The following is a 16159-nucleotide window of genomic DNA, read 5'->3' on the forward strand; positions in this document are numbered from 1 at the left end:
AGCTGAGATCAGTATTTATTTCTTTATGTAAATATGCCTGAGGATAGTGATAGAATCCTGTCTATATATCCACCTGGGGAACTTTGGAATGTCACAATCATGTCGAGATTCTCTTTATGTAACAACCCCTAATGATTATGGGTGGTCAGGATCAGGTTAATGGAAAAGGGAATGGTGTCCCAATTTGCAATTTCTAGCCTAACCCTTGATGAATAGACAGTTTAATACATTTTTTAATAGATGGTATTGAGTTTGAAAGGGTAGTGTTTGGTAATTGAAGCAATTCCTTGCAAACCATTCATGATTGGTTAGGAATAGATTAGGTTAGAAATAAAGTAGTAACAGATACCTTGAGACCATACTAATCAGAATTTGATATTAGGGACCCCAGACCATTTAAGATGAGGAAGAGAGACAGTGACAACAGCGGGATGCATCAAAACTTGGGTAGTTTTTACAACTCAAGTATTGTCCTTGTCTTTGGCTTGGGTTTAAATATCTTTTTATAATTTAGATTGCTGTTCCCTGATCTTTTGTGTGTGTGTGTGTGTGTGTGTGTGTGTGATTATCTTTGTGTGGCATGCATATCTTTTAGTAGATAACTATTACCTATAGCTTTGGAGCAGAGAACAGTTAATATGTTGCTAACCAGATTGAAAGTTCTATACTATCTATAGATTTAGCTTATTTAAAAACAAAACCATCGAAATAAATCTTACTATGCATGGACTAGTTTTTATTTATTTATTTTTTTGAAAATGTACCATACACAGTGTAAGATGGGGTGGCATTGGTGGCGGCAGTAGATTGGACAACGAGACCTGGAACTGTTGGAGCAACCATTTACAAAAGGACAACCCAAGAGGGGAAGTGGGCTCCTGAGCCTCACCAGCTCCTGTGCTAGTAACTGCCCCAGCTAGATGTCCTGCCCTTGAGCTGCCTGTCCTTCAGTGAACCTGTGGACCTGTTTTCTTAGGAGCTCAGCCTGGCCTTACTGATAAAAGGAGGAAAGGCTGGCAATAGCAAATATCAATCCAAGATGTCCGCAAAGACGGTAACACAGATGGCAAAACATACTTAGCTAATGGAAGCCTGTCTCACAATCCAGAGATGTCTAGAGCTGAAGTGGGAAGGGAGACATCCTTTAAAAGTAGAGACCTCAGACTAGAGTTTGAGCTTGACTGGGTATGTTGGTGGCCCCAACTGCACCAGCAGAGAAAGTTGGGCACAGAGAGCTCAGGTGAAGAAACAGACTCTGACAGCATGGTGGACACTATCACTCTATCAGTGATACTGAGTCCATAATTGCTCAGAGGAAGGAAAGAAGGAAGAATAATCATGGCACTGTGTTTAGCACAAGCAAGCTAACCATGAGCATGTGGTCCCTGGAGTCAACAGCCCTGCCCTAACCTCACTACTGGAAAGCCCTAATCTCCCTTCCAGAGCAGGAACTGGGTTAAGAATCCTACTTTGTATATGAGGCCTGTGGGGCAAGGTAGCGTCTGTACAGAGTTTCTGCCTGCAGAATAGACTTGACGGCCATACTTGATTATGTCAATACCCTGTACTTAAACTAGTGTGGCAGCTGGCTGGCTAGTGGCAGCAATGACGTGAAGGTGGTGGTTTGGGATTGGGTATGCAGCAGCCAGTATTCAACTTAAAAAGTAGCCACAAAAGTAGTATCTTCTAGGCCAAATTCCTTCCTGTTGATTTCACCCTGACCATATGTGCCAGGGATGGGCAGGTTGTGGTAGCAGAACTGTCTGCCACGCAGTGCTGCAAGAATACAAAATGTATGGCCCAGCACAAGGGAGCATCCTACAAGTTTGCCCTGGAACCAGACTCTCCCTGTGTGTTCCCTATACGTTCCCATCTGTATGTGAAGATACAGTTGTCTTTACCATTGACCTGAGACAAAGACTGGCCAGCTTTAAAATTGGTGGTGACGAAAGAAAAAGAGGAAAGTGGAGCAGTATACAAACAATGTGAATCCTGCCAATACCCACTGATTTTCAGTAGGTAGAGGAGACTGGTTTGTAAGGATTTATGACTAGAGGAAAATTGATGAAAATGGAAAAAATGGAGTACTCAAGAATTTCTCTTTTCATCAGAATTTACTTGTAACCAGTGAGTCCAAAGCAGACATCACCTGTTGTGTGCACAACCTTTATGGCACAGAACTCTTGTCCAGGAGCTCTTTATAATGATGAAGAGATTTACCTCTTTCAGCTCCTCTCAAAGTGATGAGGCCCAGTATGTGAAGAGATATAAGGGCCACAGAAATAATGCCAAGGTACAAGGTGTCAGTTTTTGTAGCCCCAAGACTAAGTTTGTGGGAAGTGATAGTGACTGTGGGTACTTCTTTCTCTGGGAGAAATCATTCTGCCTGAGCATTCAGTTCTTGGAGGGGGAAAAAGGAGGTGTGATAAATTGTCTTACGCTCCACCCTCACTTGACATTGCTGGCAGTCAGGGGCCTAGACCATGAAGATCTCTGCACCCACAGGTGAAACTTCCACTGAACTGATAGGGTTAAAGGGTGTAATTAAGATGAACAAGTAAGAATGGGATGAAGATAGCTTACAACACAACGACTTGTTTGATAGCCATATGCTCTCGTTCCTTATGTATCACCTGAATCAGAGACACCATCACCAGCACCTGGGGCTGTAGACTCGGATTCCAAAGAATCTCCCAGGTCCTCAGACACATTGAACTAGGAGGAGGGCCCTGATGGGTGCGGTGCATGCCAAGTTGAGACCTCATACCTATGAGGGGCCAGCTGGGGCTCCCAACCTTAGCCTGCCTGAGCACCACTTTCCTCTCCCACGCCTTTACATCCAGGAGAAACACACTTTGGACTTTATATAAAGACATCCGAGAAGAATGACAGATCAGAGGAGACTGAACCAACAGAGACCACCTAGGAGTGGGAGTTGAGCCCTGGAGTGGGTTCTGTGAAGAGATAAGGACTCAGAAATGGCTTCTCCCTGAAGCCTTTTTTTGGGGGGATTACTGGAATGTTTTGTTAACTGATTTAGGGGTTAAGGAATGGGACTTCTTTTTCTTTAAATTTCCTGTGTTTCCTTTGTGGGGATGGGATGAGGAACAACTGGCTTTAAGTACCAAAGGACCAGGGTGAAGAGCAGAAGTGCCACTCCCTCTTAGGTTTAGGTTTTGATCTTTTTTCCTTTGTTTTTTTAAAGTCTACGACAGTTTCATTTTGTATTTTTTTATCCCTGAGCAACACTATCCCAGGATCCTGTTTTTCTGGGAAGTCTTTAGAGCCCCTAAACATTCCACACTTTTCACTTTCTGCCTCATTCATTCTCTGTACTTTGCAGTGTTTTGCACTTGATTATGTATCCTTCAGTCTCTTCTCTTCATCCCATCACCTCATTAGGTAGGTCTGATGAAGGAGGCTGGAGAGATAATTGGAGGAAGAATAGGAAGGATGTTACCTCTTCTGTTATATTTTTTTTAAATAAAAGAATTGTTTGATGGTCATAATCTTTCTTCCTTATCACTGTTATAGGCCTAGTTTTATGTATAAATGTATAAAAAAGCAAGTCAAACTTGGAAAAATGTACAGTACAGATAAATTGGGGGTGAATATTTTTTCAGTTTTATATACATAAAACCTATTGTGAAATACTGGAAAAACATTGAATTCATGGTGTGATCCCTTATGGTAACCAATGCAAATGTTCAATAGATAGAACTTTACTAGAGATGTGAAAAGAGGGACTAGCTGCTTCATTTCTTACTTTGGTTAGTATCTTATTTCTATTTGGACAAGACTGGTCTTATATTCCATTCCATATGTAGGATACACCTGGGTGAAATATTTTACATTTAAATATAATAATTCTCTTCTATACTACTCTAAATTGCATTTTAAATTTTATTTATTAATTGGAGTAGGGAAAAATGGACAGACTGTAATTGATCAGAGAACAGGGAAAAAAACCTTTGAAGATTTTAATGTTAAACTTTGTCAAAAGTCATGATCAAGTTTATATAGATATTTAAAAATAGGAGTAATTGTCACCAGAGTCTCAAGAATAATGACAACACATCTCTAGATATGTGGACAATATTTAAAAGGCTTAAATAACAAGCCTTAAATTGGGAATATATAAATTACAATTCATTTTTTTTAAAGGCCATCCATTAGTATATTGTACATATGAGGAAGGGTATGTACTATTTTATAATTTTTTTAAGCGTTTTTAAATATTTTATTGCTGAAATGATTTTTTTTCAATGCTAGATCATTCATTTGTACAAATATTTACTGAGTACTTGCAAGTTGGCACATGGCTGTGATTCCTACAGTTTGTGAGGCTGGAGTAGGAGGATCACAAATTCAAGGTCAGTCTCAGCAATTTAGAGAGGCTTATGCAATTTAGCTGAGACCAAAAAAAAAACATGTTCAATACAAATGCAATTTTTTTGTTATTGAATATTTTTGATTTGTGAGGTAGAATCCATGGAAGCTAAACCATTGAAAACAAAGCCAACTGTATGCATAGTATGCTTTCATTTGTATAAAATTTAATCTTACATTAAGAAGTGCTTGAAATATGTAGGTTATTACACTACTTAGTTATGTCTCAGGGTTTGGTGAGAGGTTTATTTTTCCCTGCATGTATTTTCTTTTATACTGGACTTGTTTTCTTTGTATAGTGTTTAACCTTATAGGTAAAACTATAGTTAATTAAAAAAAAAAAAAACAACTAGTGATTATAAAAAGAATACTATTCTGCTGCTTTATATATACATCTAGAACCTTTAATCATTTATAGCATAACTAGTTTAGGAGAGCTACAAGTTAATATCATGGGGATACATTGTTGTTTTAATTAAATGTATGGACATTCCAAAGTTTTTCCAGACTTTATTAGCTTTTTAATTTTTAATTCTGTTTATGTCTTTCATTTATGCTTGGTCTAGGCTGTTGCATACCTTCGGTTTTATATTTCTGGTATACCTTATACTGTAGAAAAGAAAAAGTTATGATGACAAAATTCATATATTTTAAATTAAAATTTGATTTGTATTTTTTCCCTAGCTTTTAAATTTTTTTTTTTTTTTTTACTTTTTTTGGTGGTATGGGGAATAAACCAAGAAGTTTTCTACTTTAGTAGTTTGTTTTTTTGTTGGGTGAGTGGAATCATTACATTTGTCTATCCGGTACTTATCTTTATTCTGTTTGAAATTGTGGGTTTTGAGCCAGGGGTAGTAGGTAACTATAATCCCAATTACTTGGGAACCTGAGGCAGGAGGATCTCAAGTTTGAGGCCAGCCTGGGCAATTTAGGAGACCCTGTCTCAAAATTTAAAAAAAAAAAAAAAAAAAAAAAAAAAGGTGGGCAGATTTAGCTCAGTGGTAAAGCTCCCGTAGATAAATCTGAGTATGAAAAGAGGTGGATTTTGAAGTCTCTATATTCCTTAAATAGAAATATATAATTGATGAAAACAGAACTTCTTTACAAGGAATTGTTGATTTTAAAATGTTTTATATGTGGTGGTACTTGCTTATAATCCCAGGGGCTCCAGAGACTGAGGCAGGAGGATTGCAAGTTCAAAGTCAGCGTCAGTAATTTAGCAAGGCCTTAAGCAACTCAGCCAGACCCTTAAATAAAATATAAAAAGGGGCTGGGGATGTGGCTCAGTGGTTAAGTTCCCCTGGGTTCAATCCTTGGCACCAAAAAAAAAGTTTTATGTGGAGGAACAAACTTCAACAAGGTGTTAAGTCATACAAAATAGGTGCCTGTCAGAACATTTCTACGTGTTTTTTATTTTGGTTTCTTTTTCTGTATTCAGTGAGACTAGCCCTGGTTCTAGACATTTATTAAGTTTCTTTTATCCTTTTCCTCCTTTTTAATGTGAAACTTCACTGTGGACATTTGAATCTTATTTAGTCAATATTTTCAGTTGTGATTTTACATTATTTTTATGTGGCGGTTCACATACTTGTTTTCATATTATTTGTATTTCATATTTAACATTGACTATTATTTACACTTTAATATCTTTGCCAAAAACGAAAGGTCTTTTGCCATTGAGATTCATTTTAGACAAATGGGAAGGCAATTTTTTTTTTTTTTTTTTTTTTTTTTTGCCTGTAAAGTGAGTTTGAATTGAAGTTGGCTCACTTTTATGATGATGGCTAAGACATAGGGTTATGAATCTCCTTTTATACCCTTTTGCCCTGTGCCATGGCACAGGCCATCATATTAACAAAATAGGCCATGATATTAATAATTGCTTTTAGAAAGCACAAGATATAATCAAAGAAAAAATGTTTTTGTCATCAAAAGTTATTACTAGTAGGATTAGGGTATGCTCAGTATAGGTAGCATGTTGCTTAGCATACACAAGACTCTGGGTTTTATTTCCCTTTTAAATTATCACTACAACCATAATCATTACTGGTGATAGTGATGACTTAAAAGGGATTAGAATTCATTACTGGACATCAGATGATTTCTTTATTCATGCATTTGTTTATTTGATCAACAGTACTTCACTGCCTGCTCAATCAGACTTCTGGTCCTGGGTATGCATTGTCAGATTGGCAAACTGTTTTCATTGATCTTCTAGTCTTATGTGGGAGACAGATATCTGTAATAATACAGGTAAACTGTATCACATACTGTTAATAAAAACTTGGGATTGGGAATGTAACTCAGTAGAAGGGTGTGTGCTCAATCCCCAGCACCACCAACTGAACAAAAATAAATACAAATTTAACAGAAAACTCTCACAAGAGCAGCACCCCATAATCAGAAAGTAGGGGGAAAGTGAATGATTTGATTGACTTGAGTCTTAGGCATCTTCATTTCTTTTCAAAGTCTTTGAAAAGTCTGTTCTTGGCTTATGGGGTAAATGAGTGCTGCATTATGACCTTCTTAAACCTGATGCTGGTTGCTTACATTTAAGGAAGACAGACTCTTGATACTTAATGAGGAGATGGAAGCAATCTATTTGAAGCATAGAAATAATTGACCTGGAAGGTAGGAAATAATGAAAGGCAGTTTATTAGTTCCTTTTTAAGCCAGGTCTCAACAATAGAAATTACTTTTGAGAAGCCACCAAGTACCAAGCATACCTGTACATAAGTGAAAACAATAGGTATGATCTGAAGGAAAACACTTATATTGTTACCATTAATTCCACTTATCCTTTTGAGTCACACAATTCTGGATTTGAATCTGAGTTTGACTCTCCTATATAACCATGTACCCTGTCTGAGTCTTGGTTTCTTTATATGTAAAATGAGAATAGTACCACCTGGAGGCAATATAGTTGGTGTTTCTGATGGTAGAAATCGGAGCTGGCTGCCTAGCTTCAAGTCTTAGCTTCTTAACTGAAGTAGTTTAGCTGGGAATAATTGGGCAAGTTGCCTAGTCCCTTTGTGCCCTAGTTTCCACATGTGTAAATGGTGATAATAATAGTACCTTTTAGGATTAATGTGAGACTTAAATCAGTTAGTATATACAAAGCATTTAAAATGACATATAGTAAGCACAATAATACACTTATTATTTTAAATTATTATACGTAGATTGATTGTTAGGGCTTAATAATATGTCTAAAAATACCTTATATGTTGCCTATCATAGTCCTAATGCTTCCTAAGTACCAGAAACTTAAGTAGTAGATACTTTATTTCATATAAACCTGTTTGGAAGAAACCTTGCCTCATTGATTGCATCTATCTTGTTGATAGAGTAGATATCCCAAATTTTTTTATACTACTTATAAAAGTCCAGTAAGGGAAAAACAGATCATTTATTTGGTTAGTAAATGAAGTTAAAGGTACTACCAGAAAGTAAATGTACCCATGGTTTGTAATTTCTTGTTTTAGTAATCAAAAATCAGTTCAATGTTAATCTCAAAGTATTTACAGATTAGTTTATTGAAAACCAATTTACCGTTAAAAAAAAAGTCTACATTAAGGTAATTATATCTGATGGTCTCGTCAACAACTGTATGAATTATATAATCCACTTGCTGATGTTGCAGATTCCTAGCTTGACATTATCTTCCCTACTTCTTTGCGACTTTAATACAGCCATTAATCTCACTACAAGGCTTCACTAAAGATAAATTGCTGTGTAACCCACTTCGGTCTCTTTTGTTCAACCAGGAAGCCAGACACGTTAAATGGCTTTAAAAAAAATTCATATATATATATATATACACACACACACACACACACACACACACACACACATAAGTATGTATATATACACACACGTATGTGTATATATATAATTCTTAGTTGAAATTCTAGTATTTTAAAGTTTGAAATGGCAAAATAAGAGACTTTATCTGTTTTGTCTGTTGAAATTTCTTAACATAAGTTTGCTTTGGAATAGAGCTTCTGTATCTTTAAAAAATACACAGTGAGTCACCCCCCTGCTCTTTTGGTAGATGCCTGGCTAGTGAACAGCTAAGCTGCTTTAGGCATGTAATAGAACATTCCATTTCCTGTTCCCTTGCTGACACAGAGGAGTGTTCCTGCTGGCAATGATCTAATCATAGTGCAGTAAGAAACATGGCAGTTTGATAAAACATGGTGGAGACAGCGGCTGAAATGGAAGCATATGTTCTAGAAGACATTCTTGAGGTAGGGTTAGGTTTGTAAATGAAATGAAAGTTGAAATCTGAACAAAGAAATCTTATCTGCTGGAATTATTTTACAGATGAATAGATTAGAGGAGAGAGCAAAAGAGAGGCAGAGCATAAAAGCAGGACACGGTCAGACCTTATTCCGTGTGAGAATGTTGTCAGTCTGGTTCACACTGTTACCAAATAAGTCTAGAATTATTTTATTTAAACTTCATGTTTCCTAAATTGTAGGTACATGTTTGGTAGGGGAAAAAAAAAAAGGGAGAGGGCATTTGGACTTAATAAAAAGCCTTGTGCTGGTGGTGACCTTTAGATTAACTCATTAGAAGGTGGGGTCTGCAAAGCAGCTTTGAGTAGGTTTAGTATCTTATGTCTTAGAATTAATTTACATATCTAAGCCTAAAGCTGTGCTTGCAATTAACTCTTTAAAAACGGCTGGTTATTTTATCTTAAAACTAAGTATATAAATCTAATTGCTTAATTTAGGTGGCACACTCTGATCCTAGATTTCTCATGTGACTTTGATTACAATTAAAAAGCATTATGAAATTTAAAAACTAAAATTTTAGGTTATGAATGCTAGAGTGCTAGCATTAAAAATTTCCAGTAATTCAAGTTGTGAGGATTTCAAATATTTTTTGATTGCATCAGTTTTATAAAATTTGGAGTATGAATCAAGGAAATACATGTCAAAGTGAAACTATAATTGATTTTGGCCTTGGTTATGCTATATTGCCCAAAATTTGTATTTATAGGTAAAGATAATTAAATCCTATTTTCTTATCTGCTAGGTATAGGGTTTTTTTTTTGTTCTTGTTTGTTTTTGTTTTTGTTTTTCCTCATTAAGGGAAAAAAATCTAATTCAGATAGAGGCTTCTTGATGGTGAGTGATATTCCTAATACTTAGACTGCTAGGATAATTTTTATTAACTATTTTGCTGTCTCCAGGAAAAGATTTTATTGCGGGGTCAGGGATTGGGAGAAGCTGCAAAGAGAAGCTAGGCGGGGTTAGTAGGAGAAAAAAGCCTATGCGCATTATAAAGTGCTGCATGATCAATGAGCATTTTCTGGAGTCCCTCAGTGTGTGCCTGGAGCTGACATTGCAGCAAGTCTCACGGTTGTTCTGCAGAATGAAAACTGATTCCGTTGTATTATCTACCTCCTTGCAGACACCTGCCAACATACTCTTTTCCCCCTGTCCTAAAAACTATGTTGTGGTTCATTTCCATTCTTTTCCTCTCCTTTTTTGTTTTCTTTCTTTCCCTCTTTCTTTCTTTCCTTTTTTTTACTTTGACTAGTAGAGAGTTCCCTTAAAAATGATGTAAAATTATCTACTTAGAAATAGTGGTTTACACTTTCATCAAGAGACTTTTAGTAATTCTGAGTGTTCATGTGACTTTTTTATTGGCTCAGTTTTTAAATTCTAATTAGATTATAAAGTTATAGTGGTACATTTTATTTTGCACTTAAAAATTATGCTCTGGATTTTACAGGTGAATCAATAGTTTTCCTTGACCATTTAAAATTTCAGCATGTAATAGGTTTAAGAAGTTTGTTTATTTTTGGTGGAAAAAAACCTACTTGGGCATAGTTTTGTGCTTCAAATATCGATTTTTTAAACACTATCTTAATAGCTTTTCATTATTTTCATTAAAATTGGTCAAGATTTTATATCACCTCATTTATTCATTGTTATTAGTTATTAAAACAACCTCTGCGTTGTTAATTATTGGTCCTAAATTTTCATCTATCTTAATTCACTTATTCACTTTTTATACCTGTTGCATTAAATCAATTGAGTAGTATTCTCTATTTAAGTATTATAATTTAATTAGTGTTAATAATGGGTAGGCTAGCTCTGAAAATTTTCCAAGTAATAATAAGAGGATTATTTTCCAAAATGATAAGTACTTATAATGACCTAATGCTAAAAATAAGTGTAGATAATACATTTGGTAACCCTAAGGTGAAATGTATTATTTTCTAAAGTATCTCATATCATTAGCACATAGATACATATTAAATGAGCTTTCCAGAAAAATAAATTTAAAGGGATATATCTCCTTGTATAAATATCTAAAAATGAATAATGAAGTTTTTCTACATACCACAATGACACTTTTATTATCACACCTAATTTTGAGCTATTTAAAAGTTGCTTCCTATAATTTTCACAATGTGAACTTTTATGTAATTGAAGTTAAAATAAGGTTGGACTTCTGTTTTTTTCTGTCTTTGTAACTTGATCCTTGAATCATGAATTTTTTTTAAAGGTGCTCTCATTAAATCTTGGTAAAAAGGGGAACACTGTTCTAAATGAATGTAGTACAAATTAGTTCTCATAATACTGTGATTTACCTTTTAAACTGATTTGTTATTTTATATTCCCTCATGAATTTGTTTTTTAAGTCAAACTACGATGTTTCTAAATTAAACTAGAAAAGATTGCTTTCAGCGTATGTGATTACTTTTCAACTGTTCAGGGTAATGGATTAAAGAGAATAACCTGGCTAAATTTAATTCTTTTTTTTTAACCCAAGTAGTTAAGGTATTTCTGTTCCTTCATTTTCTTTCTGTAAAAGGAACTCTTAATAGGAAAATAAATAAATGAAGATGTTAGAAATAACCCATATACATATCTCTTATAGTGGTGGTTATTTTTACTGAGACATGATCAAATTTTAACATTTTGATATGTCTTAGATTAATAGGAAGAAAAAGTCTTCCAAATTTTTGATTTTTTTTTTTTTTTTTTTTTTGTATATCCTACCTACATTTGTATGACCAAGGACTGTGTATATAAACTTGAGGTCTATAAGTGCATGCAGAAGGAAACATTTCAGAAACTTGACTACCATATATTCTTATTTTATTTATAATTGAATCAGTTTAGTAGTTTCTTATAAAAATTGACTTAGAAATGAGGAATTTTCATAAATACTCACTGTTACTTTTAATTAATTTCAGATGCTTTTCTCAGAATATAGTATTTGATCCTTTTTTACTTTTAAAAATGGCAATTTTGGGCCAGGAATGTGGCTCAGTTGTAGAGCTCTTGCCTGATCTGCAGAAGGCCCTTGGTTGGAATCCCAGTACTGCAAAAACAAAACAAAAAAGTAGTTTTTATGAAAATAAGAATATTTCTAGTAAGATAAAACCCCAAATCTGTGGTTGTTTCTTAGGCACAGTGGATTGGAGATTTGACTAACTCTTTAGGTGTGAACTTTGAATAAGGGTCAGATCTGAGCAATTAAACAGGTTTGTTATAGAACTGTTTCTTGCTTTGTAATTATCTTGGTATCAGAGTTCTGTTTTGCTTTTTGATTTTTAAATAAGATTGAAATAGTTACAGTGAAGTTATTGTTTCTTTTTCGTTTGTCAAGGCTATGAACTAATAGTGGTAAAAGGTGGGTAAACAGGGAAAATCCGCATGCTGTTCACCATTATTTTTGGTAATAATACCAAATCTCCCAAGTAATAAGTAGCCTCTTTTGACAGTTCCTTGGTATATTTCTTTTTATTCTATAAAATATATTAGCTTATGTAATACACACTTTTTATATGCTCTACCAATAAATCTTTTGTGGAATCTTAAAGTTATATTTAGTGTAACCATGGTGACAGTTTTTACTAGGAAGAGTTGGAGTAACTAACTCTTAAGGGATAAGTATAAGTAGGTCTGGAGATTAAAAAGTTGGTAAAAACACACAAATTATTTGAGTCATTTTAGGGAATATTTTCCATTCATTGAAAGGTTTTGGAATTAAGGTGAGACATGTTGGACCATTAAATCTCATAATTTCACTCAAGTATTTACTAAGTACCAGCAGTGTGCTAGACGCTTTCAAAATTCAGTGAGATTAGTCCAGCTAATTTTTGTTTCATAAAGTCAAAGTGCAGGAAAAGAAATGTCTATCATTGGTATTTTAAACAGTCTTGAATGCAGGATGCATACAGATGGATATGTGAATATTGATATTTTACTTCATTGGTTGCATTTGAATAGTTCGAAACCTGTTTTCAGCAGTGCCCTTAGAAAGCCAATATCCTGTCATGTATTATTTTTCTTCACCTTTAGATTCACCTTTAGATTTTCTTTTCTGCCGGTCCATCTGTTATATATACTTTTAAGAATGTGTGGCTGTCAAGAACATTCTCGGAATCTCATTTTCATCTCTTTGAGGATTTTTTTAATCCTTATATAAAACAGTCTATATATGCATATAACACATACATGCTTACATGTATTATACATACATATTTTTACTACTATGTTACATACTATAGATGGTCTTATTTGGAATTTTATCTTGTAAGGATTGGGTAGAAGTTACAACATTACTTTCATGCATCAGCTTTGGGAGAATGCATGGAAGAGTAGCAGAAGGTAGCTAATGTATGCATTTATGTTAATTAATATCCCCCTAAAGAAGAATTATATTTTAGTGGAATATGGAGACACAAACCAGCTTACAGAAAAGGTAGTGTAACTAGATGTTTGTGAATTAATTTATCGTGGATTATCTGCACATCTATGTAAAAACATTGACACTTTTCATGGTTCTTAATTTATACAATTTTTTTGACACTTAAAGAACTCATTCAGATATGAAATAACTTGATCACTACAAAATTGGTGAGCATCAAAGTCCTACTTAACCATTGATTTGGTTTACTGTGTATAGCTTCCAAGTTTATCAAAACAAAGGACTATCATGAAATATTTCTGTTAATGTCTGTGAGATTATAACTTTCAGTTTCATGAGTAGTTAAGTTATTATTGGCTATTAATAATTTGGTCTTGGATGGAATAAGCCTTATAACTAGCTGGATATGTCTCATAAGTAGGATGTAGGATGCCCACATAGCTGTATGATGGCAATAGTAATTAGCAAATTAGCTACCATGTATAATTTAAGTTATAAATGAATCTATGTCAAGTGCTTCACAAACACTTGGCTTTATTTCATCCTCTGGTTCTGCAAGGAGACAGTTTCCTACTTCGTAGAAGGTTTGGAAGGAACAAATGAGGTAATCTATGTAAATGTTTATAGTATAGCACTTAGTAGTTGACCCTTAAATGTTCTTTTTTAAAGCAATGATAATCTTTGATACTATACTTATGTTATCATCACCCCTTTGATGAAAATTTGAATCTCAGGGATGAGGAAAGCTGTTGCAATATACTGTTTTGGTTGAAGTCTCTGAAAAAAATCTAATACGAGTATAAAAATGGGAAGAATATGTTCATAGCCCGTTGAGATAATTGTGGATATTCTTTAATACCACTTAGGCAGGAGTGGTAATTTCTTAATGATTAGTTGCAATGTGGAATCTGAAACAATATCAGTGAATTTTGTGAACTATGTTAGATTAAAAATCACTGGTTTATGCTGTACTTTGGAAAGCATCAAAACCATGCATGATTTTGTAATATATACTTCATTTGGAAAATATATATATATATTTTATTCTACAGTATTTTAAAAAAATCACATTTCCTAATATTACTGGTTCTGGAGAATTCAGAAACTGGAAGTTGTGACTTGCATAGTATCAAATATAAGTTTTCAAAAATTCTAATTTTGCCTTAAAACTTGAATTTAATCATTAAAAAACAAAGAATGTGAATTTTCTTTGAAACGACAGATTTATTATTTCATTCTTTTTGTAGAAAATGCCTGCCAGATAAGTTTGAATAAATAGTCTGTCTTAAGAAAAAATGGTGTTCTGTAAAAAATAGTGTCTTGTTCTGTTCACATTTGCAAGTTTTTCTTGAGATAGCTACCGTACTTAAGTATGCAGCAGAAGTGCTTCCCAGTTTGTCATGCAGAATATTAAAAAGCCATCTACTCAAGGTGAACATTTTAGTAATTAATGCTTTCTACTGCTTTGTAAACTGGTTTTGACCCCCCCCCACTGTCACTTTTTAAAGAATTTTAAGTTCATGACAGAGAAGAATCTTTGATTACTAACTAGCATAGTTTGGTGTCATGTCTTGATGTGGGATAAAAAACCAGCAATTTTACCCACCACTGCTTTTTTGTCAGTGGGAATGTCAACATGGTAAAACACACAAATAGCCATTTTAGTATTATAAAAATAGTTTTGACTTCACAGCCTCTCTGAAAGAGTCTTGGGGATTGCCATAGATCCTGTAGATCACACTTGAATAACTTTTGGTTACCAGTATATTGGTTACCAGTATATTGGTTACCAGTATTGGTTACCAGAATAACTTTTGGTTACCAGTATATTGGTTACCAGTATACAAATTTATAGTTTGTAAGGGGACAATGTTAAGTCCAGTTGATTGAAAGAGACATTCTTTTACCATGTTGTTTTTAATTTATTACATACTCCCAACTTTATCTCTGACACTGGTATATTTCAGCCTCCTTTCAACTACCATATAGCAAGAACGGGAAGAAACTTGGCGTGGTAATTTAGATAGTGGTTTGAATGTTGCTTTAAAATTGTAAGTCCTATCCTAGTCATTCAGAAGTTCTGAAAGTAAGGAGCTTGTGGACTCCAGAGTGGAAGGAGAAATTGGAAATAACTAGAAAATTGTTTTGCTTGTGGAACATTAAGTAGCAGTGATGTTTTGATATTAAAGTTAAAAACAAATGAATTTGTAATTTTTTGAGGGGGGAGTGCACTGGGGATTTAACCCAGGTGTGATTTACCATTGAGCTATCTCTCTAGCCCTTTTATTTTTTTATTTTGAGACATGGGTCTTGCTAAATTTTTTTTTTTTTTTTTTTGTGGTACTGGGGATCAAACTCAGGGCCTTGTGCTTTCGAGGCAAGCACTCTACCAGCTGAGCTATCTCCCCAGCCCCCTGGTCTTGCTAAATTCTGAGCCTGGCCTATAACTTGCTCTTCTGCCTCAGTGTCCTGAGTCTCTGGGATTATTGGTGTGTGCCACTGAGCCTGGCATGCATTTGTAAATTCTATTAAATGTCATATGTTACAATTCTACTGAATGATTAGGAATGGAGTTCATAAATTATAATTGTTTAATCACTCATTTTGGCAAGCAAAACAAATATATGAAGTATTTGCCAAGTTTGAATATTTTTCATTTTGAAGGCTATAGGTTTCTTTCTTATCTTTCTATTCTTTACTGTCATAGGTGCCTCTTTGGTTTTCATCTAGTCAAGAGAAGTTTAATCTCTGAGACTAGTTCAATTTTGTATTGTCTATAAAAGTGAAAAATAAGATTCTGATAATATGTACATTCTTTTATCTTAAAACTAAGTTGTTTCAAATTTTTTGTGTAGTAACAAAATAGCCATTTAAAATTTACTTCATACTTTCCTTGTGTTTATTTGTTTATACATACTGTAATTTTATCACAATTTACTTTGAACATTGGTGTTAGAATAAATAATGTGTCTGCTTAAGAAAAGAGAAATATCAGTAAATAACATCTACATCTCTGTTTTTCAACTTTTCAAAGGCCAGTTTTTCTCACTGCCTTCAAATTCCAAAGGACACTTAGATAAGAAACAGTGTT

General features: G+C 34.2%; 1 protein-coding gene and 1 pseudogene across 5 annotated transcripts in view; both read left to right on the plus strand.

Annotated features, from left to right (window-relative positions):
- Positions 1 to 16159, plus strand: part of Ankrd17 (ankyrin repeat domain 17) — a 149463-nt gene that overhangs the window by 22207 nt on the left and 111097 nt on the right. The window contains exon 1 of one of the 5 annotated variants that reach the window (XM_047565760.1): positions 8534 to 8639. The exons of the other annotated variants lie outside the window; for them this stretch is intronic. Coding sequence (XP_047421716.1) covers positions 8586 to 8639 — 54 coding nt within the window. The 5' untranslated portion in view covers positions 8534 to 8585. Of the gene's footprint in view, positions 1 to 8533; positions 8640 to 16159 lie in introns of those variants that run through there. 5 annotated transcript variants of the gene reach the window in all.
- Positions 402 to 2757, plus strand: LOC124994799 (DDB1- and CUL4-associated factor 8-like; annotated as a pseudogene).

This window comes from Sciurus carolinensis, chromosome 10 (genome assembly GCF_902686445.1).
Source record: "Sciurus carolinensis chromosome 10, mSciCar1.2, whole genome shotgun sequence".
In the NCBI taxonomy this organism is placed as follows: Eukaryota; Metazoa; Chordata; class Mammalia; order Rodentia; family Sciuridae; genus Sciurus; species Sciurus carolinensis.